Source organism: Aethalodelphis obliquidens, unplaced genomic scaffold (assembly GCF_003676395.1).
Source record: "Aethalodelphis obliquidens isolate GAN/ISIS:26980383/991018 unplaced genomic scaffold, ASM367639v1 scaffold28, whole genome shotgun sequence".
Taxonomy (NCBI): Eukaryota; Metazoa; Chordata; class Mammalia; order Artiodactyla; family Delphinidae; genus Aethalodelphis; species Aethalodelphis obliquidens.
This window is the reverse complement of record NW_020837972.1, coordinates 8,135,428-8,162,958: the sequence shown is the minus strand read 5'-3', so window position 1 is coordinate 8,162,958 and position 27,531 is coordinate 8,135,428. Positions and strand designations below refer to the sequence as shown.

General features: G+C 54.5%; 2 protein-coding genes across 7 annotated transcripts in view; one reads left to right on the top strand and one right to left on the bottom strand.

Moving 5' to 3' along the window:
* Positions 1 to 9,195, top strand: part of BICDL1 (BICD family like cargo adaptor 1) — a 96,547-nt gene extending 87,352 nt beyond the window's left edge. For 3 of the 5 annotated variants that reach the window (XM_027124588.1, XM_027124586.1, XM_027124590.1), the window contains 2 exons: positions 4,679 to 4,799; positions 7,624 to 9,195. In XM_027124588.1, the coding sequence (XP_026980389.1) occupies positions 4,679 to 4,799; positions 7,624 to 7,830 (328 nt within the window). In that variant the 3' untranslated portion in view covers positions 7,831 to 9,195. The remainder of the gene's footprint in view (positions 1 to 4,678; positions 4,800 to 7,623) is intronic. The other 2 variants (XM_027124587.1, XM_027124589.1) reach the window with 1 other exon arrangement.
* Positions 9,196 to 9,859: 664 nt separating this feature from the next.
* On the bottom strand, positions 9,860 to 27,326 carry RAB35 (RAB35, member RAS oncogene family). 2 transcript variants are annotated; one of them, XM_027124591.1, is made up of 6 exons: positions 27,115 to 27,291; positions 21,658 to 21,708; positions 18,295 to 18,418; positions 13,669 to 13,793; positions 13,456 to 13,580; positions 9,860 to 12,171 (listed from the first exon to the last, which is right to left on the bottom strand). In XM_027124591.1, exons 1-6 carry the CDS (start codon positions 27,164 to 27,166, stop codon positions 12,043 to 12,045), a joined length of 606 nt encoding a protein of 201 aa, XP_026980392.1. In that variant the 5' UTR covers positions 27,167 to 27,291; the 3' UTR covers positions 9,860 to 12,042. The 2 variants fall into 2 exon arrangements, with proteins under 2 accessions (XP_026980392.1, XP_026980393.1); XM_027124592.1 differs by lacking the exon at positions 13,456 to 13,580 and having other exon boundaries at positions 12,065 to 12,171; positions 27,115 to 27,326.
* Between the last annotated feature and the right edge of the window lie 205 nt (positions 27,327 to 27,531).

Sequence of the window (27,531 nt, the reverse complement as noted above, 5' to 3'; positions counted from 1 at the left end):
TATGTCTCAAAACACTTCCCCTTCCGTCTTTTTTTTTTCCAATTTGCATTTATTGAAGAAACTGGATCTTTTATCTCATAGTTTTTCTGCATTCTAAGTTCGATTGCATCCCCAGAGTGTCATTTAACATTTTTCTCTGTCCTTTATATTTGTAGTAAACTGGGTCATTTTTTTTTTAACATTGTAATTTCACTGTTTCTTTTTGTTTTTAATTATTTATTTTTGGCTGTGGTGGGTCTTCGTTGCTGCACGTGGGCTTTCTCTAGTTGCGGTGAGCGGGGGCTGCTCTTTGTTGCAGTGCACGGGCTTCTCATTGCAGTGGCTTCTCTTATTGCAGAGCACAGGCTCTAGGCACGTGGGCTTCAGTAGTTGTGGCACGCGGGCTCAGTAGTTGTGGCTCTCGAGCTCTAGAGCGCAGACTCAGTAGTTGTAGCGCACGGGCTTAGTTGCTCCATGGTACGTGGGATCTTCCCAGACCAGGGCTCGAACCCGTGTCCCCTGCATTGGCAGGCGGATTCTTAACCACTGCGCCACCAGGGAAGTCCCTGGGTCATTTTTAAATAATGTTTTGGGCTTTCTCCGGCAGAGAAAAAATGCATAAATGCATTCTTTTACATTCAAAATATGTGGCGGTACATAGGCAAAAAACATTTACATATTCCTCATTCCCCTGAAAATTATTTATCACACACTCAATCTGCCGTATACGCTGAGTGTGAGGAGGTAAAAGGTACTAAAACTGCGCCTGCTTTGGGGGCTTTACAACACATTAATAACAACATTTGTGCATCACTTTACTACTTACAAAACACTTCATCCTTTCATCATCCCAGCCACAGCAAGAAGTAAAATTTTTAATCCCAGTTTTACAGATGAGGAAGTTTCCCGGGATCACAGCCAGTGCTGATCACTGGCCTCCACCTCAGGTCTCTGACTCCTGTTCCACATCTTTTCCCCTTACCTCAAGGCTGCTTGTCAGGAAGCTAAAATGAATTTATTTAAAACAATTTGTAAATAGATACTATTTGCCTTTTTAAAAAGTAATATGACACATTTTAAATTCTGACTTTAAAATTCACACCTTCCCACTTTTCACTTCCATATACAATTGTCCCCTCCCCTCCCTTCTGTTCTCTTTAATCATTTCCATCATCTCCGTTTCATAGTTTTACCTTTGGGTCCCCTTGTCTATCTGGTCAGAATCTCGTATCAGGTTGTCTTTCAATTTCCAGTTCATTTTGGAATTATCCTTAGTGAGGCTCACAAACCTGTGTTATCTTTGCCATTCCTGGTGGATTTAGTTACTGAATACTTGAATAGCAGTGTGATACTTTGGAGTGAGACCGTACTTTTATGAATAACAAAGGATGAGATTGTGCCAAACAATTAGGGAATAAAATGGTAAAATTAGGGTACTAATTGTCGAAGCCCAATGGGAATAAGAAGCAGAATAAGTTAGAAGTAGAGTCTAGTTGGTCACCTTCTCTCAGCTAGACAGGCGGAGGAGAGCTGACCATCAAGCTCTGACCATACTCTGTCATCAGCATGGGAGGTGGGAGATACAGCCAGAGAAAGTTCCAGGATGCAGGAGAGCAGAAAAAACAGTTGTCCAGTCCCCTCCCTTAAAATAAGTGCACCTAGGTCTGACACTTGGGTGACAGAGGAAATCACCAAATCTACCTTGAAATGCGTGTCCTTTCCTGCTGCCAAAGAAGGCCCAGTTAACCTCCTGGGGTCTGACTGAACAGATTTGCACACTCTTCTCCCTGAGTAGGGAGAATTCTGGAATGAAGCCCCTGTCCTTCCTGGACCCTGTAAAACAGGGCTGGCCCTTAGGGAGGTAGATCACTCCAGGATAGTTCTTTTTCTGTCCCTTAGAAGTGAAATTCTGGGTATACAAAAATTCAGACAAGAGACCTAAGGAATCATTCAATGTGGGGGAATCACATATATGTATAGGACCATTAAGAATTTTACAAGATTCTTTCATATACATCATCTCTGATCCTGGCTGTGCTTTAGCATCATCTGGGGAAGTCTCCCCCTGCCAGAGCCCTCTCCAGAACAATTCAGCCTGAATCTCTGAGTTTGGGGCAACTTCTTAAAAGCGTCCCCTTACGCCCACCCCATTATTCTAATGTGCAGACAGGGGTGAGAACCCCCCAAGAAAAATAACTTCCCTCTCTTCACTGGACAGCAACAACCTTAAGGTGTTCCTTATCCTATATAATAGGTGAGTTTCAGCTAAGTTAAGTAACAATTTTATCTCCTTGCAGGTGAAAGGTCCTCAGTGAAAAAAATCCAGGGCTAGCAGTCTGCCTTACAAAAACAAAAAGGAGTCAGTTGCTAGTGGTTTCATTTAAATAAGGAATTCTTCTAGCCCTTTGAAATATTCCTTTTTAAAACTGATTTAGGGACTTCCCTGGTGGTCCAGTGGGTAAGACTCCGTGCTCCCAATGCAGGGGGCCCGGGTTGGATCCCTGGTCGTGGGAACTAGATCCTGCATGCATGCTGCAACTAAGAGCCTGCATGACGTAACTGGGACCTGGTGAAATAAAAATATTTTTTAAAAAAACATTAATGTATTGATCAGGGAGTTCTGCAGCATTGCTTTCCTTGTCTGGGGTTTCCCATGAACGAGAAGCACCAAGATTCCCTGGTCAGCAAACGTTCCGGAGGGTGCAGTCCAAGGCTGTGACACCTAGGTCTGCAAGGTGGACCCAGCTCGGGGGGCTTTCAGGAAGGAAGGGGACCCCTCGGTGCGTGGCGGGCCGCAGCTGCTGCTGGACCTCTGCCCCTCCGCCAGCAGCATTACTCAGCACATTCTGGGGTCTTCAGGCTGTTCGTGGCGACACCTGCCGGGAGACGCCTGTAAGCTCAAGAGGCTGCCCTGCCGCGGGGCGCTAGGGGTTTGCGTTGACGTTCCAGGACTGTGGGGTTGGCCAGCCGGGCGTCCATGACAACCCGCGCCTTGCAAGGATTTCCGCAGTTTGCGGCCAGCCAATGGCAGCGGGCGTGACGGGAGCAGCGTGCGGCATTTGAGATGCCGGAGCTGATTGGACAGGCTCGGCTCCTGTCCCTGCAGCTGCAGTGCGGGTGGGCGGTCCTGGTGTGAGAAGTCTGGAGCGGCTTCTCTAGGAAGAGTGGGCGGGGAGCCGTTCTGGGGACCTTGGAGTGTCGGGGGAAGTGACCGATTGCTCGGTGGACTTGAGGCCAGAGACGAAGTGCTGGTCGCGCGGTTGCCCAAGCAGGTTAACCCAACTGCTCTGGCTTCCGGCCGCGCTTAGCTTTGATGTGAGCTGGGCAGCTTCTGCGGTGGGTCCTCACAAGGCCATGCACATTGGTCGCTGGTGCTGTGCGACGAGGAGTTTTGTTAGTTTTGCCCTTTTGAATGTGAAAGGTAACGGTTGATGGGCTTCCCTGGTGGCACAGTGGTTAAGAATCCGCCTGCCAATGCAGGGGCCACGGGTTCGAGCCCTGGTCTGGGAAGATCCCACATTGCGGAGCAACTAAGCCCATGCGCCACAACTACTGAGCCTGCGCTCTAGAGCCCATGAGCCGCAACTACTGAGCCCGTTCACCTAGAGCCGGTGCTCTGCAACAAGAGAAGCCACTGCAATGCGAAGCTCGCGCTCCACAACGAAGAGGAGCCCCCACTTGCCGCAACTAGAGAAAGCCCGCACACAGCAACAAAGACCCGACGCAGCCAAATAAATAAATTTATTTTTTTAAAAAAAAAAAAAGGTAACGGTTGATGAAGATAAGGGCTAAATAATGCTCATTTTGGCAGCTGGGCAACCAGTGCCACCTAGCAGAAGCTGCCCAGCTAGTCTCTTGCATTTTTTATTCCCATTCCCTGCCTCCCCAAAAATTGTCCTTTGCGTTGAACAACCATGATTTAGGAATGTTGGGAAAGGTGAACAAAATAATATGTAAAACATGAAAATGTGAAAATACAAAATGCAAAAGTGTGGGAGCAATTACCCATCAGTGATCCTCACCTAGAGATAACCAAGTAGACATTTTTGTGTATGACCTTCAAATACAGGCAAGTTTTCTTTTACAAAGCTTGTATCATATGTGACCTTGTTTCTTGTTTTTTTTCTCTGCTCAGCATGCATCAGGAGTATTGCCCCACTGTCAGTAAATATTCAATGTCGTGGTTGTTACTGGTGACTGTATTCCATCATATAATTTACCCTAACTGTTGGCTACAACGATTAGCTAAGCTGTGATGATCACCACTGTGTGGCTGCCTTTGTGCACACCCTTAAAGGGGGGATTGCTAGTGAGAAGGAGAGCACTAGGAGGTTAAGTCCAACTTCGAAGGGGACTGGCCTTTTGGGGGAAAATTAGCAGTTCCTTAGTGCTGTGAGGCCTTTGATCTCTGGGTTCTAGTCCTGATTTAAGTGTCATTCTTTTTTAATCACTTCTTGTTTGAGATGGGATGACAGATTATTCCTTCACCTACAGGTTGGTTATGAAAACTGAGAAAATGTATATGAAAGCATATTGCAAAACTTTCCAACCCTCCACAAGTAACATCATTGTTACTGTTTGTTGTGAGTTTGGGGTCAGAGGCTGTTTCCTCATCCTGAGGACTCCAGGTGCCCCAGGCAAAGAACCTGATGCCTCTGGCACAAGGTGTCCGCGCTCACCCTGACTTGTCTGTTTTCAGGAAGAACGCTGTGGAGCTGGAACTCGCCAAGTGCAAGATGGACATGATGTCTCTGAACAGCCAGCTACTGGATGCCATTCAGCAGAAACTGAACCTCTCGCAGCAGCTTGAGGCTTGGCAGGTAAGGGAGAGTCTCTGAACCCAGGCTGAGTGTAAGAATGAGAGCTTGTTACTGGAGGGTCCCATGCGTGTGGGGTGAGCAGTAATCCCAGTCTTCACCTGATGAAATTCAGGGCTCGCGGTCCCCCAGCCCCTGGGGAAGAATGCCTAAAGGAAGATGCTCTCGAGAGCAAGGAACCCCAGGCTGTGCCGACCTCTAGGCTTGGAACAGGGGCCTCCTTCAGCTAGTTGTCCTGGCTTTGTTTAAATTAGCTAGAAAGAAACGGCTGTTAACGTGGAGGGCCCAGGAAGCCCTATATGACTGACTGAAAATTCACAACTGGATGTTTGTAGTTCAGCCATCCTTGGGTTGCCAGCAGCTGATGCTCTTCCCTTTCTCAAAGGCCAGCTTCCTTTTTTCCAAAGAGCACTGTCCTGGCACAGGTCTGGGGAAAATGAGTCAGTGTGTCCGTCTCTAGGGCCACAGTTGTCAGAGTCCACTCAGCCAACGTGGCTGCCCACTGGGCCAGGGCCATACTTGCTTTTTGTTAATGAGGTTAGGGTAGTACAACTTAAGAATGTGGATGTAACCATTCTTGTTTCTCCCAAAGAAATCCTAACCAGATAGATGAAAAGTCCCCTTGGGCTTTCCCAGGCAAGCCCCACATGGAGGGCAGGTTAGAAGTGACTGTCCCTCCAGGGCCCTGCCGGGCTGGCCGCAGGAGCACTGGCTTCCCCCCTAGAGAGCTGCTCCCTGGCTCCCTGCCTCCTGCCCCAAAGCCAGCTGCTGTTTCCTGGCTCACCGCCCCTGTTCTTCTCTCTTTTCTCTCGGCTACAGTTTGCTTCCTCAGGGCTTTTTACTATCTGGCTCCTTTGGTTTCTGATCTAGTGGCCTTTCTCAGTTCCCGTATCAACAGCTTTAGTTGTACACCCCTCCTGCCTTTGAGGTGAGATTGAGCCCTCATCCCCCCACCCTCTTCCCTGCCACCATCGCAGTCCCGCCCCTGCCGCCTCCCTTGTGGTCCACCGTGTTGTGTGTCGGTGCCGGCGTCATCTCCGTACAGCGTGCCATGCCATCGATCGCGCCCTGGCCTCCCTCCTCCTTCCACTGTCACATCCGGTGAGCGCGGCAGCAGGTGGCCCAGTACTGACAGGCTGACCCGTCTGGCCCTGGTTTCTTGGTTCCACCTCCTCATAAATGGGTTGTTTTATAGAAGTAACGGCCGGCATGGAATTATGAGCAGCTCATGCATGTGTGTGTACGAAGTTTTGAACTGATATATTTCACGGAATTATCTTGATAAATCTTAAAGTATAAAAAAAATGCAGTTTGCAATGTACCAGAGAACACTTAACAACATAGATTTTTATGGAGCACTTCCCAAGTACAGGGCACTGTGCTGAGGATTTGACACGACACGGGGACCTTCAAAGTAGGGACTATATCTCATTTTTGTGAGGAGGAGGAGGAGAGGTGTAGGTAGGAAGTTGAATATGAAGAGGGGAGGAAGGCAGGAGAGCAGGACGTGAGCAAGGGGTCCACACCCGCCGCCACCTGGTGACCTGGTCAGGAAAGTCCCTTTGTTTCACACTGAAACTTGCAAAGACATTTGAGTGACTGGTGAGAGCTTAGGTGAGTGTGTAGGAGTGGTGGACAAGCTGGTCAAGCTGGGAGTGGGGCCCAGCCAGCCCACTTCCTGTGCTCACCAAGTGAGCAGCTGCTCTGGGCCGCTGAGGTCATCTTCCCCAACCTCAGGAAACGCCCAGCCCGAAAGCAGGCCTCACAGTCCTGTGCACGAACAGACATGAGCAGCTGATTCACTCCAGCATTCGGCCCAAGGCTCGGTCTTTTCACCAGGACATCCCAGAGCCCATCGGGTTCAGGGTGAAGGAATCAGGCAGATGCTTGTGTTTCCGGCTGATGTTACTAGACAGGGCTGCTTTTGATTCTAAACCAATAGTTTTCATAATGTGTTAGTGGCGGAACGCCTTTATCAAATGGAATCTTGCACAGACTCAGAATCTAGCAAGTAGAATGGAGAGGGGAGCTGCTCCGTCCATTAGCCACTCCGTGGCGTAAAAGCTGATGTTCCGTAAGGCGAAGTCAGGGAGAAGGGGGAGTTTTCTATGCAACTTTAACACACCGGAGGGGAAAGGTGCTACCCCATTGAAGAAGCCAAGGAAGTGGGCGTAAGTTGGAGCAAGACAAGCCCCGAAGATGGTGATGGCCCCTGGCCTCTGCCAGTGGGGGCCGAGCGCGTGGTTGGTGGTCAGCGAGGACGGCACCAGGGAGCCTGTGACCTCACACGTGGGCCTGCCAGGAGTGCATGGGCATCAGCAGTTCAGGCTGGTAATAATTTGAAGGGGATGAAGGGGCAGGAAAAGCCCCCTGTGGCCAGGATGTTAGGCTGGAGAGCTGGCAAGCTGAGGCCACCCCAGGGTTTGGTGGGGGGTGGGTACCAAGTGAGAGGTGCCCACCCAGACCCAAGGGGACACAGGAAGCAGGACAGAGAGGGCCGGTCACAGGCAAGGCTGAGCACTGGTGTGGGCTGGCAGGCTGGGTGGAGAGGCAGACAGGCAAGTATCAGCTGCGGCCATCCTCTGGGCCCACAGAGACACACCTGGTCTGCGGGGTCAGCCGAGGGAGTAATATTAGTGAGAAGCCAGCCCAAGCCCTGAGGAGACTGGAGGTGCCGCGTGGCTACTGTTGTGTCCCCGCACTGCATCCACACTTGCTGCTTGCTTGGTCGCATCGGGGCAGCCGTGGCTGCAGCCGCTCACTCATCTCATCCCTCATCCTCATCTCTCGTGCTTCCTACATTTGCCACCTCCCCGCCCACCCGCAGCGCCGGGTCAGAGCTGCTCAGCCCCCTCCGCTCTGCCCTCTGCAGGATGACATGCACAGGGTCATTGACCGACAGCTGATGGACACGCACCTGAAGGAACAGAGCCGGCCTGCTGCTGCCCTCTCCAGGGCCCACGGCTCGGGGCGTGGCGATGAGCCCAGCACCGCTGAAGGCAAACGGCTCTTCTCATTCTTCAGGAAAATTTAAACTGGGAGGAGTCAGGCCAGCAAGGATGGGTGCACTGGAGGCGACTGAAAAGGGGGCATGTGAGCAGTGCACCATGTGTGCACACCAGACCCCACCCCCGGGCCAGGCTCAGCAGCCGCGCTGCCCACCCACACAGGGGCCAAGTCGTCCAGGAGGGCCCACTCGGCCTCAGAAGGCTGCTCTCAACAGAGGGATGGGCAGGAGCCTTGTCCCCACTGCCTGGCCACACCCAGCCTGGGCTTCCCTGGGATCCGCTGCTGTTGAGCAGGGCTCGGACTGCCTCCAGAGTGGCCCCTTGGTTGGGCTTTGCTGCTCAGACCTGATGGATCACAACCCACCCCGCCTACCCCTCAATGACTCCCGTGCCCAACCCCAAGCACCGTTGCCCTTCTGCTTTGGAATACGGGGAACAGAAGAAATGGAGGCCCTTTCTGCATGCCTCAGGAGGCCCTGGCTGCCCCCAGCTGGTCTGAGCCATGGGGGCCTAGTCCTGCAGGGCACCAGGCCCCAGCCTGAACCCCACCCTCCAGCAACGCCTGGCCCAGGGAGGAAGCGGCCCCTCACCCGCGTGCATGCACCTCTGCTGGAGCACCTACGGGCCAGGAGCCCCAGCCTGTGGGGCCTGACGGCTAGGGCTACGCTCGCACTCGGCCACAGCGGGCCCTGCCGGGGCTTGGCTGAGGCCACCCCGAGCCTAAGAGGGAGAAGGGCCTGCCCCAGCCCCTGCCACTGCTGCCCTCCCTCCCCCACCCCCTCCAGTGCAGGCCTTCCTCCTCAACAGGGCCCGCTGGAGGCTTAGCCCTCAGCCCTCTCCCCTTCCTGGCGCCAGGGCTGAGAGGGGTCTGCTCCTCCCACAGGCCCCTGGCACCCCTTACCTAGTACAAGTTCTTGGCTCGGCCAAGCAAGTCCAGGCCACAGAATGGCTCCAGAGGGGTCTGTGGTCAGCCATTCCACCTCAAGGGCAGTGTTGGCACCACGGGGTGGACGCCTCCACATGCTGCCCACCAGGCCCACAGAAGGACCAACCCGGCGACCCGACTCCTGATCCTTCCTCAGCGACCACTTCACCTTCTCTGCTGAGGCCCTGACTCAGAGGCACCCGGACTGAGCCAGCCCGCAAGCCGCTTTACAAAGGCTCGTCTCCCTCACAAGGGAAAAGCACAGCAGGGATGAGTGGAAAGAATGTACCTATAGATATGTACATACCACAGTGCTGTAATTTTGTATGTAGCAATCATGTAAATACATGTATGGATTTTATAATATACATATTATATATGAATCTATAAAGGCATATTTTTAGAAAAACAGCACACCACTGCTTCTTTTGAAAATAGTCTCAAGAATAAAATGAATTTCTACAGAGCTTCTCGCCTCAGTCACTGGGTACCTAGAGGGGGTGTTTGGGCAGAATGCAGCTTTACGTTTTCGAACCGCTGGCTGGCTGGCTGTGAAAAGGCAGTGATAGTGAGTCACCCATGCACCTGGGAGGTCACCTCATATGTTGGTGCAAAATCAGTGGATTCAGCCAGGAAAAGGCACCTCCCCTGGAGAGTGGAGGCAGCCCATCAGTGACAGTTGTTTTGTGAGCAGTGACCCAAGGCACCATGTCTACGCCCACCCTGGCCCCGGGCTCCCTGCCAGCGCCGCAGCTGCCCAGCTACAGGCAGGCCCTGCCAGCACCGCTTACCAAGCCGTGAGCAGATCCAACAGCTTGGCAGAAACTCTGAGGCAGAAAGAAATCACTGTAGGCAAAGCTTCCGCTGCATCCTTCTGGGCACACGGAGAATAAACATGGCATTTCCCCTGGCATCTTACCACATGTGCTCCCGGCCAGAGGGGAAGCTCAACCTGGACCCACCTTTCATGGAGAAAACAAACTTGGCTTCTGAAAGCATCCCTGAGCCTTGATGGGCACCTGTGCAGGACTCAGACCAGAACAAACAAGAGCTGGACACAATGGGTGGGAAGCAGCCAGGCCCACCCAGAGCACAGCTGGAGGAGAGGAAACAGACCCTGGAAGAAAATCTGGCAGCTTGAACCTTTATTTTTAGTATTTTTTTAAAAAGCATAATTAGAAACTTTCAATACAGAAATAATCCTAGCAAACCATTTAAAAGGTTTGTTGTTCAACAGGAATTTCACATCAGGTCCACCAGGATGCCGGTCCAGCCCTGAATTCCCCCTCCCCCACCCCCCATTCATGTGTGTGACACTCAGCGGGACAGGCACACTGTCATCACCAAATCACCCCACCACCTGGGTCTGGATGTCCAGTTGCCAGAAGCCACGGTGGCTTCTAGCCTGGGCTGGAAACTTCCAGGACCCCCTCCTCTTGCCGCTTGAATTTGCAAGCACTGCCACACCAGTGTCACCTCAGAGCCGAACTGTGGCCCACCCAGGAGGCCTGAGCTCTCCACACCCTCCATGGGGCCTGTGGTCACCAGGACGGTCCTGAGGATGGAGACCATGCTGTGGCTCTCAGCACCCCAACCAGACAGGGCTACCTGCTGTCACCCCCACAGCACCGCCTTCCCAGGCCCAGCGCTCCCACCTCATCCTGTGGCTCCAAAGTGAAGGCCTGTCACACAGAACTACGGGCTTTTGGCAGTTTGGGGAAGTGGAGAGACAGGACACAAGAAACCCCCAGTTTTTTACTGATTGAAAACCCATCAACAGTGACATGGAAAATGTGCAGTGAGATCTGTGATGTGATTGTCCAATCAGGGCTTGGCCTGGAAATCACCTAGGAAAGGAAATCTCGTAAAACACATCATGGTGTTGAAATAAATTATTCCCAGGTTACGTGATCCTTTTAGAGGAAAGGTGAATGAAGCGTCTCGAGGGGGTGGCGGTGACAGTCATCAAGTGCAGACGACCCTGGTTTCTCCTCCAGGGCACCACGGTGGGTCAGAGCTGGCTCCCAGCCCCAGCGGCCATTCCTTCCCATTCACTAAGAAATCCTCATGCTACCTTTGTACTAAAACAGTCCTGTCAGTGATCCAAGGCTACCTGCGTGCAGCTCAGAGACATTGTCCCCACAGCCCAGCGGCCCCTGGCACCCACTCCCCACACTCAAAGGTGCCTGGGGCTGCATCGGAGACCCACGACTCAGCGGGAGGCCCTGGGCCGACAGAGACCGGGGTGGAAGGCCCCTCCTTTCCCACCAGCAAACCACCGGGAAGGCAGAGCCGCTCGGCCAAGAGCCCGGCCCCATGATGACAGGAAGCCATTCAGTTTTTCTAAAAACACTGGACCCAAAGTTGGGCGGCCACAACTTTTGATGCTGTGCCAACCAAACCTCAGTAAGAGAAAAAGAGTATGAGGAACTTAATTCATTTGATTTGGCTTCATTTTTCTTTATCTGTTAAAATGATGCTCCTTAGTCCCCCTGCAAGCCCATCCCTGCACAAACACACCCCTACCTTTCTGTTGGAACCAAAACAGGTTGGTATATAAATTAGAAGCCACGGCTCCCTTGGGTTTGTAGCTCAGAGGCATCTGGAAGGCAGGACAAGAAATCCGTTGGCCAAAGGGCAGGAGTGACTCCTTCTGTGGAAATGAAGGGCCAGGCCTCTGATGGGAACCCCAGGCCCACTTCAAGGCCAGGTTTCCTCAGCTGCCAGAATGGTTACAGGATGGGATGGAGCGGGGAGGGAGCTGGGCCGGCAGAGGCCCTGAACAGGGGTGAGCCCCTACATGCCAGGGACAGACACCGACAGCCTGCAGGAGAGAACGAGTCACGTGGAGCCCACTTCACCAGCCCAGGTTGGCAAAAGGTATGTCTAGCATGTAATCCTGTCCCCTCAGGAAGCTGCTGGCAGTAAGTTGGGGTTGGGTGGGGAGGGGGTGTCGCAGCAGGCTGGCATTAGGGAGGCAAGAGCCAGAGCAGGACAAGGGTGATGCACTGGTTAAAGCAATATACATTATGTACAAACTCCGGTTAATCAGTCCGCTTGGCTGGCAGCGTCCTCGCCGGGCCCAGGCGCCTTGGCCGGGGGGCAGGGGCGCCAGAAGGGAAGGGCAGGCTGTCCAACACCTTCTTGGCACTCGATGGGGGAGGGGAGGAAGTGCCGATGGCGCCTCCCGGTACAAAAACGTGGAGAGAATTCTTTAAATAACGGCACGAAACAGTGTCCCCCAGGAGAGGAGCCCCCTGGCCTGGGGCAGGGGGAGTGGCCGCAGTGCAGTCTCTGCAGTGGGCTGGGGGCATTAGCAGCAGCGTTTCTTTCGTTTACTGTTCTTCGTGAGCTTCACCACATCGTTCTGTTGTTGCTGCTGCTGTTTCGCTAAGTTGTCTTTCTTTGCTCGGAGGACCAGCTCTGTGATGCAGTTGAACATCTGTGAGGGTGAAGGAGGCAGGGCAGGCCTCAGACCAGCGTGGAGGCCCCATCACAGCGTGGCCAACTCCCTGCCTCCCCAGGCCCAGCTTTCTAGTTCTACAGGTGAGTTTTTTTTGTATGTGTATCTTCAAACCCTATCTAGAAGGAGGTGGTGAATTATAAAGGTCAAAGAGGAACAACATCAAAGACCTTTGAGCTACATCTCAGGGAAGGGGTTTTCCAGTCTTTCTCTTAAAGGAGAAAGAACTCCTTTCCTTCAGTTGGACTCCAGACAACACAGATAAAGGTGCCCCTGCGATGGACCAGAAGCACCCAGAGCCTGCCCGCTCCACGCTACCTCCCTGCACACCCTGCCTAGAACCTTCCCCGGACCACCCCACAGCTCTCCTCCACTTCTGGGAAAGGTAGCAAGTATGTGACATAATTTGCTTCACTCATTCCCACAACCCGGGAGGCAGAGGCTCTCACCCCACCCCAATCTACACAAGCAACAGTGGAGCGTGGAGAGGACTCAGGGCCCCGCCACAGGCCCCTAAGTGGAAAAGCCCACACTGTGACCCTAGCCTGACGCAGGCACCCGGGGTCCCTGCAATCAGGCAGCCCGAGCCCAGGATGCAGTGGGATCTGGCGCCCCTGGGCTCCACACCCCACAGGCAGGACCCTCCTGAAGCCATGAGGGCAGCCAGCCTGGGCTTGTGGCAAAAGGTCCTGCTTTTCTCCAAAGACTCACAAGCGCTTTCCAGCAGCTGCAGCATTAAGTGACAGGAGGCTGCGCCGGTCTAGAGGCCCAGCCAGTCTGAGGGGATGTGCCTCCCCAGATGCCTTTGGGGGCTCGCCCGGACACCCACCCAAGCAAGCTCTGGAGGCCACAGGAAAGCTAGCTGGTCTCTACAGGAGGCCAAGGCCCCAAGGAAAGCCAGAGAGCAGGAAGAGGTGACAGTGGGGAGGGACGGGGAGGCAGAGGACTGAGTGGACACTGTGCACGGCTGTGGTGTGGAGCACGTCATAGTTTGACTCAGCTTCTCACGAGCTGGAACCTGTTTCCCATTTGAAACATGGGACTAATTTACCTCAGAGGACTGGTGAGATATGAGGTGGCACCTGTAAAGAGCCTAGCACAAGGCCTGGCACACACAGGAGGCACTCATTCAACGGCCGTTACTGTGATGTTTTCTGTCGGCCACCTGGATGCCCCGGGCAGGCCAGGGTGGGGCAAGGAGGCCATGGTGGTGGAGCAGAGCTGGGCCGTGCTCACCCCCTGCCCCTCCAGCGCAGGCCTCACCTCTTCCACGTTGACATTCTCCTTGGCGCTGGTCTCAAACAACTGGATCCCCATCTGCCCGGCGAATTTGTAGGCGTCTTCTGTCTCCACCACCTTCCGCTCAGGGTCGTCATTCTTATTCCCCACTTCAAGGCAAAGCAGGGTCAGCCCAGCCCCGTGGGAACGCCCTGCCACCCTCCATCCCACTGTCTACCCTGCTGGGTCCAGCCTCACCTAGTATCCGGCACACGTCATCACAGTTCTGGTTGATTTCGTGAAGCCACCGCTTGACGTTGACAAAGGATTCGGCGCTGGTGACGTCATAGACCACGATCACCCCGTGAGTCCCCCGATAATATCTGTAGGGCCAGGGTCTGCGTCAGAGCTTCAGCCTAAACAAGAGTAGCCCCTTCGCAGGACCCGCCTGCCCGCATCCAGACAGCGGCTGGGAAACGGCGAGGGGGCGAGTGCTTGCCCCCAGCACGCCTGGTGTCTCCTCTCCCTCCGGCCTCGGCTGGACATCCAGAGCCCAGCCAGCAGGTAGGCCGCCGGCAGCACTGCTGCTCATGCTGCTCCCCAGGCACGGTAAATGGGGAGCGCTCGGCCCTGCGGTGGCCAACCAAATCGTTCAGAGGCTGCCAACAGCTTGAAACTTCTTTGAAGTTGTTTTATTTTTAAAATTCAGGCGATGTTTGCATTTGACATCATATTACCACTGTCCTCTTTTTAACATTCAAAACTTTTTTCTGTCCTCAAATCTGTCATAGTAAAATGCCATTCCAAGAACACGCACCACTTGTGAAGCCTGCCAAGGTCTGTTCTCACTCCCCTGGGGGCAGGTGGGCACCTCCCCTCCTGCCACTCCAGGCTCATCCAGGCCGGGGGGCAGGTAGGGCATGGAAATGACCTGGGCATCAGGACGCATCCAAAAGCACAGACCCCGGCGCCTACGGTCAGCTGGAAGGTCTGCAAGGCAGGAGGATGTGAACATTCCTCTCCAGACGCCACATCCCCCTTCACTCACATCGTTCAGGAGGACAGATGGAGGACATCAACCCTGGAAGGAAGAGGAGGACAGAGCCTCACACTTCTCCAGAGAGCCTTCACTGACCCAGTGGCCAGGTGACACCCCTTACCCTGACACGTCACATCACCCAGCGCTGCAGAGATTCTCACTCACCAGGGGTTTCTGAGAACAACGAGGATAAGAACCACTGCCTGCAACAGGCCGTGCTCACGGATAGACGGGGACTCCCCCCCGACCCAGCCCATAGCGCCTCTGCCCTCCCGGGGCTCATCAGGGCCCCAAGCCCGTAGGAAAGCAGCCCCTCCCAGGTGGCGGTTCTGAGGCACCACAGGCTGCACGAGGATGGGGCCGGCCAGGCTGGCAGGTGCAGCTGTGCTCTCACCTGCCTGCCCGTCAGCACTCTGGCTGACCCCTCACAGTCGAGGCCCGATCACAGGACACAGGTCAGACGAGCTCCATCTATGAAAGGCTGTGGGGCCCTGGGAAGGTTACTGCGTGCACCTCATGGCACCTAGGTTTCCTCAACTGTAAAATGGGGGTACTAGGACTCTTGGGGTGGTTGTGAGGACTAAGGAGATAATACATATTTCCACAAGGGCCAGCTCTTTATTATCACTATTACTATTCCTTCAGTGACAATCTGGGCCCCCGACACAGATGGAAGAAAACCAAGGGACAGCATGGCAGGCAGCAGCGATAGCAGCTTCCCCAGGCCGGCCACCAAGGCAGTGAGAAAAGCCCAGCCTCTCTCACGACCCTGGCTCTCCACCCTCAGACACCCGCTGACATCCCCCAGGAGCTTCATCTGCCCGCAGCTCTGCCTTCCTGGGGACACAGCGCCCTGCCCTGGGGAGCCCAAACAATCAAGCCATCCAGGCCCTGCCCCTCCCTGCCCCCTAGAGCACCAGGTCATCACCTGGGTCCACCTGGTGGACACCCACCTGAGCAGGTGCAGGAGAGCATGCCGGGAACCGGTGAGGACAGATGATTGTCCCCCTCCAACAAAGGACATGCAAGCAGTGGACTGTGTTTCCAGACCCTCCTTTGCTGAAGACAGTTGAAGATGCCAAGAAATACCTACAGCCGCGGCCCCAGCACAAGCCCCCACTGCTCCCCGGGACCCTCCGCCTTCTCTGGGACCCAGGCAAGGGGGTGTCACCCGAGAGAACCAGTCCAGAGCTCAGAGCTCGGGCGAGGAGGGCACCGGTGTGCTGGGCTTCCACCTCCTCCTCCATCAGTCATCACGTCCACGCGCCACAACTTGGCTCTATGCCAGCACAGCGCCGGTGCTTCACACCCACGACCTTACTGATCTTTGCCACACCTGGTACAAGACAGGAGGGTCACCACGTCACCAGTGAGGATGTAAGGCTGAGTGGAGTGAACTGCTGCAAGCCACAGCCTGGGTCTGAGCGCAGGGCCAGGTACGGAAGGGGCTTCCCTGCCTCCGCCTCGCCCTCTGCCCTCAGCACCCCACCCCAGCCCGTGCCCCCAGCCACAGCTCAGGGTCAGTGAACCCCAGCCACCAGGAGGCAAGAAACAGTGAGGGGGACAACACGGTGTTCTCAGCAGGCTAACAGGATGCAATTTTAGTTTCTCTTTTAATGCCCTGAATCAGAAAAGGCCACGTTATTGCCCCCTGATTGCCCCAATCCTTGGAAGAGAACAAACTCCTGAAACAAACTCCAGACTCCTTCCCTCAGCCCGCAGGCAGGCCGACTGGCGTGCGGCACTCCCCCTTCCCGTGCAAACCCAGATTGCCTGCAGGCAGCGGAGTTCTCCCCCAGAGGATGAGTGAGGCAGTTCACCCTCTTCCCGATGCCCTGGAAGGAGCTGACCTCAGGATGGCCGGCCGGGCAGGGCCGTGCTTCTCTGCTGAAAGGGCTCAGGCTCCCCCGCCCCACTGCCCTGCCTGGAGCATTTCTTGTGGCCACAGGCCCAGTATCCTCAGATGCCCTGAATTCCCTGACTGGTTTTAACCCACAGGAGGCACCAGAGCATCTGCCGTCTGCCTCAGCCCCGGCCCCAGTCCCGTGGCGGTGGAGGGCCAGCAGAGAGCAGAGCTGTGGACCAGTTAAAGGCAAGAGCTTCGGCATCAGCCAGACCTCAGTTCAACTCCTAACCAAGCAAGCTAGGTTACTTCACCCGCTCTGGGCCTCAGTTTTCTTGTCTGTAAACTGGAGATAATCACAGGACTTTTTATCAGGATTAAATGAAATGAAGCAGGTAAGGTCCTTGGCGACAGTCCCAGCCCAGAGTAAGGATATCTGGGGGTCAGTGCCCGTTCCTCCCGACCCCGACAAGAGGTCTTGGTCTTATTCAGGCCTAGATGCTTGGGCTGCCCAAAGCTCATGATGTCTGTCCTACCCCAAGGACCCCCTGACCCCAGCTGCCCTCCTTAGCTGAGGCCTCATTGGCAGCTACCAAGACACAAGGGGGCTCAGGCAGCTCATCGGGAAGTAGTTGCAGAGACCTGCCTTGGGCAGCCCCCAGGACTGCGGACCCCCGGGGTCTCAGGGAGTCACAGATCCTGGCTCGTGTGCTCACCACAGGGCTGGCCCAGTGACAGAAGCCCGCCCCCGGCCTGCTCAGGCTCTGGCCCCTTGAAGCCCCTTGACCAGGGCCACCCATCCACCCAGCTGGCACCCCTGGACACCCCGACACTCCCAGCCACCACCGTGGGGGCTCTTCGACCCTCACACTTCCCACCCCTCAGATCCTGAGCCACCTCTTAGATGGGTGGCCAGCCGGGGGTCTGCCCCATTTTCACCCTGCCGGGAGGAGACGACACTCCCTCGTGCCTTCCCAAGAGCCCCACTCACACAGGCTCTGCTGGGGGAGGCAAAGGAGAGGCCGATGGAAGAAGCGACTACTCCAGGCCAGGCGCTGGCTCCTGCTCTGCACACACCCCAGTGTGGAGCGCAGGCGCTGCCCATCACAGGGAGCAGGACCCCCTCGGAAGCTCCCTCGTTTGTAAAACAGGGATGATGAGAGTACCAGCTGCAGGGAGCTCAATGGCATCATCCATGTTCACACGTGGATGTCCCCAAGCACACTGGACTTGGCATTAAAGCAAATCCCAAAGACAAGCCCCCTGGGAAACTGAAGCATAGAGTTTAGGCAACTTGCCCAAGGTCACACAGCAGAGCAAAAATGTAAATTCCCAAGTGTCTGCCTTCATAGCCCTGCTCTTTCCTGGAACCTGTTCCATTAACCAACAGCCACTCCACAGGACCCCTGCTGTCTGGCGCTCCAGCTAGGTTTTCCTCCTGTTTACAGCTAAGAATTACAAAGGTACTGCAGCAGCAAAGGAGGACAGCCCTCAGCATGAGCTGGGTTCCCAGTAGACAGCTTTGGGGAGGAGGGGCCACCCAACGGCCTCCTACCTACCAGTGCTCCTTCCAGGCCTCCCAGCAGAGGGAAGCCCCCTCCCGGAAGTCAGGGTGGTGACGGGAGCCTGCACGGCTGACCTCACGACCCCGGCTGTCACAGCTGACACCTAACAAGAGCACTGTCATTGCCTAAGTGTTTCACCACCTGGCAAAGCCAACATCACCACTGCTACCCCATTTTAAAGACAAAGGAACCAAAGGCCAGAGGATCAGCGGACTGGCGCACGCTGTCCCACCACGCCCCCTCCTCTTCTTGCAGCCTCAGGAAGAGGAAGGACCCCACTTGACGCCACCCACTGCAGCCGGCAAGGAGCTCACCTCCCAACAGTCGCGGGGGCCCGCCCCAGTGGCATTTCTATCGTGACCCGGCACTAGTGGCTCAACTGTGTCTGAATGTCGGTGGCAAGGGGTCTGAGCAGGAGCGGGGCTGGCCTGACTCACGTGGAGGTGATGGTGCGGAAGCGCTCCTGCCCGGCCGTGTCCCAGATCTGCAGCTTCACTTTCTCCCCGTTGATCTCCACAGTCCGAATCTTAAAATCCACTCCGATTGTGGTGATGTAACTGCCTGCACACACACAGATGTTAGCAGGGCCCACAGGCCGCCCTGGTCAGACCACGCCCTAAATGGCACAGGTGACCCTGGGCTCCACTGTCCCGCCCTGCTCACTCCAAGTGCCTGGAGGACACAGCCCTGAACAAAAAAGACAAAGTCCGAGCCCCAAGGTGAGGGCAACAGACAGGATACAATGAAACAGTGATAAAGAAGACAATTTCAAGAGCAACGGAGTGCCACAGAGAAAATAAAACAGGGGACGTGACTGGGGGGAGGGGACATGCCCCTCTACTAGAGTGGCCGTGGCATGGACGCATTCACTGTGGCCTGGGAATGGTGGGAGCCTATGATGCATTCCGGGCTTCTCTTTTCTAGTCCAAACATTTTAAATGACCCACAAAATTAACTTCCTGAAACATAAGTCATATGCACACTACTATATGTAAAATATATATATCTATATACAAATAAAACAGATCACTAATAAGAATCTATTATATATATATAACAGGAAACTACTCTGTAATACTCTGTATGGGAAAAGAATCCAAAAAAGAGTGGATATATGTATTTGTATAACTGATTCACTTTGCTGTACAGCAGAAAATAACACAACAGTGTAAATCAGCTATACTCCAATAAAAACTAGAAAAATAAAACTAAGTCCCACCCTGCAATTTGAAAAACACTGCTCCAGGCAGAGGAGATGGCAGCAAAAGTAGCAGTGGTGTGTGTGTGTGGGGGGGGGGGGGGGGGGGGGGGGGGGGGGCGGGGGGTAGTGGCCTGAGGTCAAGCACACGGAGGGAGGCAGGTTCGGGGTGGAGGTGAACAAGGCCAGATCTTGGCCTTTGTGCCATTTTCAAGAGCTTGGACTTTCTCTTTTGTGTGTGACAGGGAGGCACTGAAGGGTTTAATCCAAGCATGAGAGCTGCATTGTAAATAGCTCTCTTGGGGCATCTGTGTGAAAGATGGAGTTAAAGAGAATTTTTGGCAACAGAATAGTCCTGTCCAGGCTTACAAAGGCCCGAATGCTAGAAGAGCCCATGTTCTCACTCCATTTGGAGCTGACAGTGTGACCCGGTGCCGCAGACAAGACACACACACAACTGACTCTATCAAGTGTGTAGAGTGGATAGGAAAGGTCAAAGTTCAAAGTGGGGTGGAGATCAAGGAAGGCTCTCGGGCGCAAGTCACATTTAGACCTGGCTTGAAAGAATAGGTATGATTTCAAAGGCTGAGATTAGCTGGGGGAAAGACATCCCACCCAGAAGAAAAGAACTGAGGCAGCACAGAGGACAAGGCGGCATCTGGCTCTCTGCGGGGACTGGATTACACCAAGGAGAGCAGCCCAGCACCTAGTGCTGTGGGCACCTGATACACAGCTGATGGCTGAATAAGTGAGCGAGCTAGTGAAAACACAGAAAAGCATGAACAGACAGCATGAGGTAGGAAGCTGGAAAGGTGAACTGAAGATAGATTATGAAGGCCAGTGGTTTTCAACAGAGGATTGTTGAGTCACCCCCCAGAAGACACTTGGAAATGTCTGGAGACATTTTCGGCTGTCACAACTGGGAGGGGGAAGGGTGCTGGCATCTAGTGGGTGGAGCCCAGGGATGCTGCTCAGCATCCTTCAATGCACAGGACAGTCGCCACAGCAAAGAGCTACAGGGCCCAGAGCATCAGTGGTGCTACAGTGGAGAAACCTTGCTGTGAACTCTGCTCACTTGAGAGGACCGCTGAGGTTTTTAAACAGAGGAAACCCTGCCAGAGACATGCATTAGCAAGATAAACTCAGCAGTCTGGTACGGGATGGGCAGGAGCTGCTGTAATGCTTCGGGCTAGAATCAACAGCAGTCTGAACTGGTAGTAGAAATGGAAAGGAGGAGACAGGTTGCAAAAGAGAACCCTCCAAGAGTTGAAAGCTGACAGGAGGGGGAGTCAGAGGGACATAAGGAGGAAGAGGAATGTTTTCCAGCACAGTGAGAAGTGCCCACTAGTCACCATTCTCGAACAGGAGACAACGACAAACCCCTGGTGTTTACTGAGAGATTACTTAGTCCTGGGGAATCCTCGCAGTAACCCTACGTGGGAGGGATGGGGATCGGTCCCACTTTTAAAGATGAGCTGAGACTCAGTCACACTCATGGTCACATAGAGAAGACAACTCTTTCCAATGTCATGCCACCAGGGGTGTGCAGGGCCACTGTGAGGAGAAACCCACCTCTCCCTTCCTCAAGAGAGAGGCATCCACCACGTAATCACTTCCTAAGTGAAGCTCGCCCCTCAACTGCATCACGGGAATTCCCAGAGGTAGTCACACATCAGTCCTCGATCAGAGAGGCCAAGACAGCCCAAAGCCTCTGCACTGAACCTGATGTGCTCGACCAATGAAAATGTGCCCCACTTCACCAGTGATCAGGGAAACACAAGACTGAACGAGCAGCACTTTTTGCCTATCAGCTGAGCAAAAATGAACACCACTAAGACCTAGTACCTACCAGCATTGACAAGGGGCTCTTTAGACCCCTTCAACTTAGTACAGCTTCTGTGAAAGGCGAACTGGCAGTACCTGTGAAAACTTTAAAAGCACATACCCCCTGACCTAGTAACTCCACTTTTATGCAAGAATAAACACACAGTGTGTCCCAAGAAATACAGCACCACTTAAAATAGAGGCAACTAGAAAGCATGCACGCATCAAGAACACTGTTATGAACAATGTGCATCCCTGAACAGCCCAGGAAGCTGCACAGCCATTCAAAAGTACCACAGGTCTGCATGTAGACGTGCAAGGATGATCCTTGATATGCCAAGGGGAAGGCAAGTGACCGGCCCACAGCGTGTGGAGTCGAGTGAGAGACACATCACACTGAGCAGAGGCTACCAGGGTACCCAGGACGGGGGTGGGGCAGGGGGTGGGGAACAGTGCTCCTTTTTCACTGTATTGAGCCTTCCTGTTTGACACTTTATACAGGCATGTCCTAACTTGTCTTTTTCTTTCTTTTTTAAATGTTAGGACACAAAAAAGACCCTGAGTAGAAAAAGGATGGGCCTGCAGGAGGATTTTTTTGAACAAGATAGATGAAGACCGACCACAGAGACTTCTAACCTACGCCCCCTCCTCCTCCTCCCCTGTCTGGCAATCAGAATGAGGAACTTTTCTGACGTTAGGCAGAGGCCAGGGTGTTCTGGCGCCAGGGGAAGGGATGTTAAAACCAAAACACCCGGCAGCATCCCAGCGGCACACTCACCTGAGAATGTGTTGTCTGCAAAACGTAACAGTAAACTGCTCTTGCCGACACCTGCAGGGGAGAAAGCAGGAAATGAGAGGAGGCCCGGGTCCCCACTCCAACCCCTACCCCTCTTCAGGGAGATGGTCCCGAGTCCTAACTCTTCAGAGGCAGAGCAGCACCCATATTCCTCCCCAACCAGCCTGCACCAGAACACCTCTCCCCTTGGATCTGACCTCTTCCTCCATCTCAGTGTAAGACACGAGCTGGGCCCATGTGAGGGCCAGGCCCAGCAACCCCAAGGAAGAGACCCAACGACGGACACGAAGCAGGGGAAGGCTGACCAAGGGATACTGGCCCCAAGGTGTGTCTAGAATGCAGTCCCTGGAAAATGCACATCACATGTGGAGCTTCGGTTTGGTGAGAGACAAGGGGCTGCATGGCTGCAAAGCACCCTGGAGATCCTCAGGGCTATTCTGCACATGAAGAAAGTGAGGTGCAGACAACTTGAACCGACTGTCGGCCACCTTCACCCCGGCTGATGCCACGGGTGGCTACATGGGTGGCGAGGGGGGCGCCCGCCTGACACCCCTCAGCTCAGGGGTGCTCAGGGTGCTCAGACCATTTCACTTCCCACAGTCTCTCCTGTTCCAAGAACAGGCAGAACCGTCATAGGGGTGGCTTCCCTTTACTTCAACACACGGCAGCTTTAGCCTCCAGGTGCACCTGTCCTGTGCCCTGTGTCCTCCTGTCTCCGCCCTTGCCCTCCCCCCAAGCCAGCTGGGTCAACCGAGCACAGAAGGAAAGCACTAGCACATGCAGGGCACTGCGTGTGGCCGGCACTCGGATGTTCCTGCAAGTCCAGCTGCATCTATTAAGATGAGGTATCAGAGGCTCCAAGAAGCTACACGGCTGGTCTAGGGGCCTCGGCAGGGGCGTGGAGCTGGATCTGAATCCAGGGCTGTCCACCCTGGAGCTCCACAGCTCTTGCCAATACATGCTGCTTGGGAGGTCTTCTTGCATCTGCTTCGGGAAGTGGAACAAAAAAACCCATAGTGGCTCCTGTGTCCCATGCCTGTCAAGAGTCTTAGCAGCAGTGCTATCAAAGCTAGACAAGAGAAGATCTTAACCCAGGGTCTCAGACCCCACGCCTACGCCCCCAGCTAAGAGCGAACTTTGAGTGTGTGTGCCTGGCTGTGGGGAGGAACCCGTGCGCTCACCAGATACTCAGAGGGAGCTGCCGTTGCCCCATTCCCAGCTGACCCAGGCGTCCTCTCTGGGCAGTCCTCTCTGACGATCTCCTCTGGGGACCTCTCCAAGTGGGTGAGTCGCCCAGCGATGCCCAGAAGAACTTGTCTCATGGAGTGAACCGGGGTCTGACCATCCTGAAGACAGGCTGGGCGCAGCTCTGAGCAGACAGGTGCCGCAGCCCTGGTCCCCGCCGCTCAGCCACAGCCTGCCGCGCTGGGGCCACTTCCTCTGCAAGGCTTCCTGCCCAGCCTGAGGAGAGCCCCAGTCCTGGGCTAGTCCCTCACGGCGCTCTGACCAGCGCCAACATCCCATCGGCCCTGCCGGCTCCTTGCTTCCTCCTGGAGCCTCCTGGCCCGCTTACTCAGCAAAAACCTTGTGTCTGAGCCACTGGGCCATGAGTTCCTCTAGGAAGGAGGTCTCGCTCCACTTGCCCTGCACGTTCACGGGGCTGGAAGCTGGGCCCAGCACTCAGTAGGGGCCAACAAAACACTGTTTAGTGAATTTATGACTAAGCCAATGCCAATCACAGACAGCCATGCTACCCAACGCTACAGCTGCAGCAGTAAAAGGAGCCCAAGCAGAGGTGGTCAAACTTTCGGGGGGCGGCAGCATCCTTTTTTTAAGTTAAATGGTATCTGACTCACATACGTCTAAGGGCGGGGGGTACTCTCTGCGTGAAGCAGCAGCGTCCCCCCAGCTTGGCCTCTCCGGGTGCTCTTCATTCACCCCAAGTTCATCTGCAGAGCTGCTCAAAACCACTACAGTCACCACGTCAATGGCTTCTTCAGGCCAGCACCCACCTCTGGCCTTGCTCTCCCCCCTGAAAGGAAGGGAAACCCATGCAGAGAAACACCGTTTCCTAAATACCCCTGAAGAAGCCACCTTAGGAACACACGCTGCTACCATCCACCCTGCAGCACCCGCCCAGGGGAGGAAGTGACGGGTACCAATCTGCCTTCACCACAGCCGAAGTCAGCAGCTTTCCAAGGGCCATGTCCAGCACGCACCCCGACAGGCCAGCCCCATCACCCTCAACCCTGCAGAGAGCACAGGCCCTGGCCCTTGATGCCTCTTGGTAGCAGGGAGACAGATTCTCTCTGCAAAAACCTTACCCCCCACTCTCAGTCACCACTGCTCTCCCTGCATCAAACTCCTTCTTGCCCCTGCCTTCTGCCTCTTGCCCTACACAGATGCTCTGGTCCTCAAAATGCCTCCATAGAAGCCCCCACCCTTGGCCGTGCTCCTCCCTTGCGCTCTAGTTCCCTCATCCCTCTTTGCTTCGGTTCTAGACTGTTGGAAACCCTTAGACCTTTGAGTAACGTGTTCTCAGGTTTAATCCTGGCTCAGGAACTAATTCCCTGTATAGGATCAGACAGGTCACACACACACCGCACCCCCGAGCCTCAGTTCACTCATCTGTGAGGTCGAAAGCTTCAATTAGACCTTCAACAGCCACTGCGGCCTCCAGGTTCTAAGGATGAGTCTGGCTGGCCCCATGGATCGGACGAAATGCTGTTACAAATCAGAGCCAATGTCAGAAGAGCATAAGAGAGTATACAATCTTAGGCACAAACAAGAGCTGCAAAAGCTGAGGGGTTGTATTCCAGAAGCGTGTACAATGTGGCAGAGTGGGAAGAAGAGCTCTAGATTTATACAGAAAGAAACTTACACTCATTGAGGGCCTACTGTGTGCCAGGCCCCACACCAGCTGCTCACAAAGCGTCATGTGCATTAACTCCTGGCTTTGCCTCTGAAGAGCTGTGTGACTTGGGGCAAGACAGTCAGCTACCCTGAGCCTTAGTTTCCTTATTTGACAAACCACACAGGCAACGTGTAAGGATCAAATGAGAGAGTGTCTATGAAATCGTTTGAAAAACCTTAAGGAAGCATCACATAAGGAGCCAGGTTCAGGGGAGGGCGTGATGTTAGTCTCCTTGCTCAGTTGCCAAAGCTTAGTTTGAACTTCCATGGCTACCATCTCCCAGCCTCATAAGCATCGGGCTTTGAGTATCAGCTCACTGTCAGGAGAAATTAAACTGTAAAACATCCATCTCCTCTACACAACGTAGTCCTATACGCTCGGACTGAACAAGGAACCAGGTCACATAAATCTTGACCCAGCGAGTCTTCTCCCACACCTAACTTCTGAGTGAAAAATCAATACACCATGCAAAATGTACAGTGAGAAAGGGGCCAAAACCATCCCCTGGGTTTCACCAGGGAGAAAAGCCAATAGGGTGCATCTTCTGGCTAAGCTTATGCTTTTCATTTTTGTATATCAATACACAGGCCCCAGATGTCTTGCAGAGGGATAGGGACCTTGACCATGGTAGCCTGACTTTAACTCCAAAAGGAGAGAAATCACCCTGGTGCCAGCCCCTCAGAACCAAGGTGAGGGCTGAAATCAAAACCTGAAAGGCATAAGCCTCAGGACCCCATGAAATGCCCGAGGCCATCTCCAAGAGCGAGGCTACATAGCTTGTCTGGTTTTCTTTCATTCAAACCACAAGGAATCCATCCTCCACCTTTCTAACTCCTCCCCCAGCCACAGCTACTCTTCATCTCCCTAGTTAGCCCTAACTTTTCTCCCTTCCACCAGCAGCCTCAGAAGCCTCAGCCACCCTTCACCTGATCCAAACCACCAGCCACGTCCCAACCCAGCTCCACGGTGAGACCACGACCCACCCACCTTCCTGGTCCAGCTATGACACCGTCACAGCACTCCCACATCAGGGTCTGACAACCCCTTTGATTTGGTCCCCTCTTTTCTTAACAATCCATGGGTTCCACCACCAACCTGGCCCCTGCCTCCAGTAACATGACACTGCTGCCAACACTCAACCCAGGTCTGGTCTATAAGTCTGGCACGTTCCCAAGCCTCCCTCCCCATCATAAAATCCCAGCACCTCAGCTATGCTCCCATAAACCTCCTGGGGCCTGCCTCCCTGACCCCTTGGTCACCCCATAAACCTGCTTACCTGCCACACTCCAAACACTTCTAAAACCCTCCACCCTGGGACTTCCCTGGTGGTCCAGTGGGTAAGACTCCGCGCTCCCAATGCAAGGGGCCAGGGTTCGATCCCTGGTCGGGGAACTAGAGCCCACACACATGCCACAACTAAGAGTTCCCATGCTGCAACTAAGGAGCCCACCTGCCGCAACTAAGAATTGGCACAGACTAAATAAGTAAATAAATGTTAAAAAAAAAAAACTCCCACTCTTTCTCAGAAACCAGCCTATCTTTTCTTAAGACACTTGATATTCATTCATTCATTCAATAAGTATACATTAGGCATCTACTGAGTGTGAGGCACTGCACTAGGCACTGGAGAGGGAGCTAGGAACTCTACAGGAGTGTATAAATGGTCAAAGCACTTTTGTAATGTTGGCCAACCCACCTCCAACACCCGTCTAGCAGCAGACAGTATGTAACAGCAAACACACACTGAGCACTCACTATGTGCCCGGATCTGTTTTGAACACTGTGTGTGCATTATCTCATTGAATACTCAATCAGCCCAGTGAGGTAGATCCTATTACTATTCCATTTTACAGATGAGGAAATGGAACCATACAGAGGTAATAATGCAGCAGGAATGTACCAGGCCCTGCACAAAGTGCTTTACCTGTCTTACCTCATTTAAACCTCACAGGAATCCCATGAGGCAGGTTCTGGGAATATGCCCATTTTACAGAGGAAGAAACCGAGGCTTACAAAGGCTACTGATAACACATCAACAGCTAACATCTAACTGGAGCTCACTTTCTGCCAGGTCGAGTACTAAGCACTTTTCCAGCTGTATCTCATCCAATACTCACACCACCCACCGAGGCAAGTCCCCACTTCTCAGATGAGGGAACTGAGGCTCGGAAAGGCGAAACAACTCGCCCAAGGTCAGAGTGAGGAAGCTGGTAGCCCCAGGACTAGAACCCAGGTCTCTCCAACTCCAGAGATCGCGCGACTTGACCAAGGTCATACGTGAGGCAGGGACCGGCGCGGCGAGTGGACCGGGCGCCCAGCCCCAAGCCTCGCGCACCCTGCTCCGCAGCCCGGCACCCCAGCCTCACCTCGGCGCGGCCCGGAGCCTCTCCGCGCGCCCCTGGGGCCGCCGGCCGCCCCGCCCGCCCCGCACGGGCCGGCACCTCCCCGACTGCCTGTCCTCCCCGAGGCTCCTGCGGGCCGCGCCCGGCAGGGCCCACGCCGCCTCCGGCCGCTGCGGCCCTTACCGCTGTCGCCGATAATGAGCAGCTTGAAGAGGTGGTCGTAGTCCCGGGCCATGGCGGGCGGGGGAGGCGAGCGCTAGCGGGCGCGGTCGGTGCTGGCCTCGCGATCCGCAGCTCCCTCCGGGGTGCTCCGGCAGCGGCGGATCCACTTCCCGAACAAACAGCCGGAACTGACAGAAACACCTCCCTCCGCTCCCCCTCCTCCTCCTCCTCTTCAGCAGCCGCCGCCGCTGCCACCACCTCCCTCCTTCCCGCCCCGCCCCGCCACTGCGCAGGCGCAGCGCCTGGCACCGCCTCTGCGCAGCCGCGGTCGCGGCCAGCCGCGCCCTCTCCGCGCTCACGCACTGCGCATGCGCTCTGGAAGGGTCTCGCGGGCGCTGACTGGTCTTCCCTGCGTCCCGTCTGTGAACGTCGCCGCCG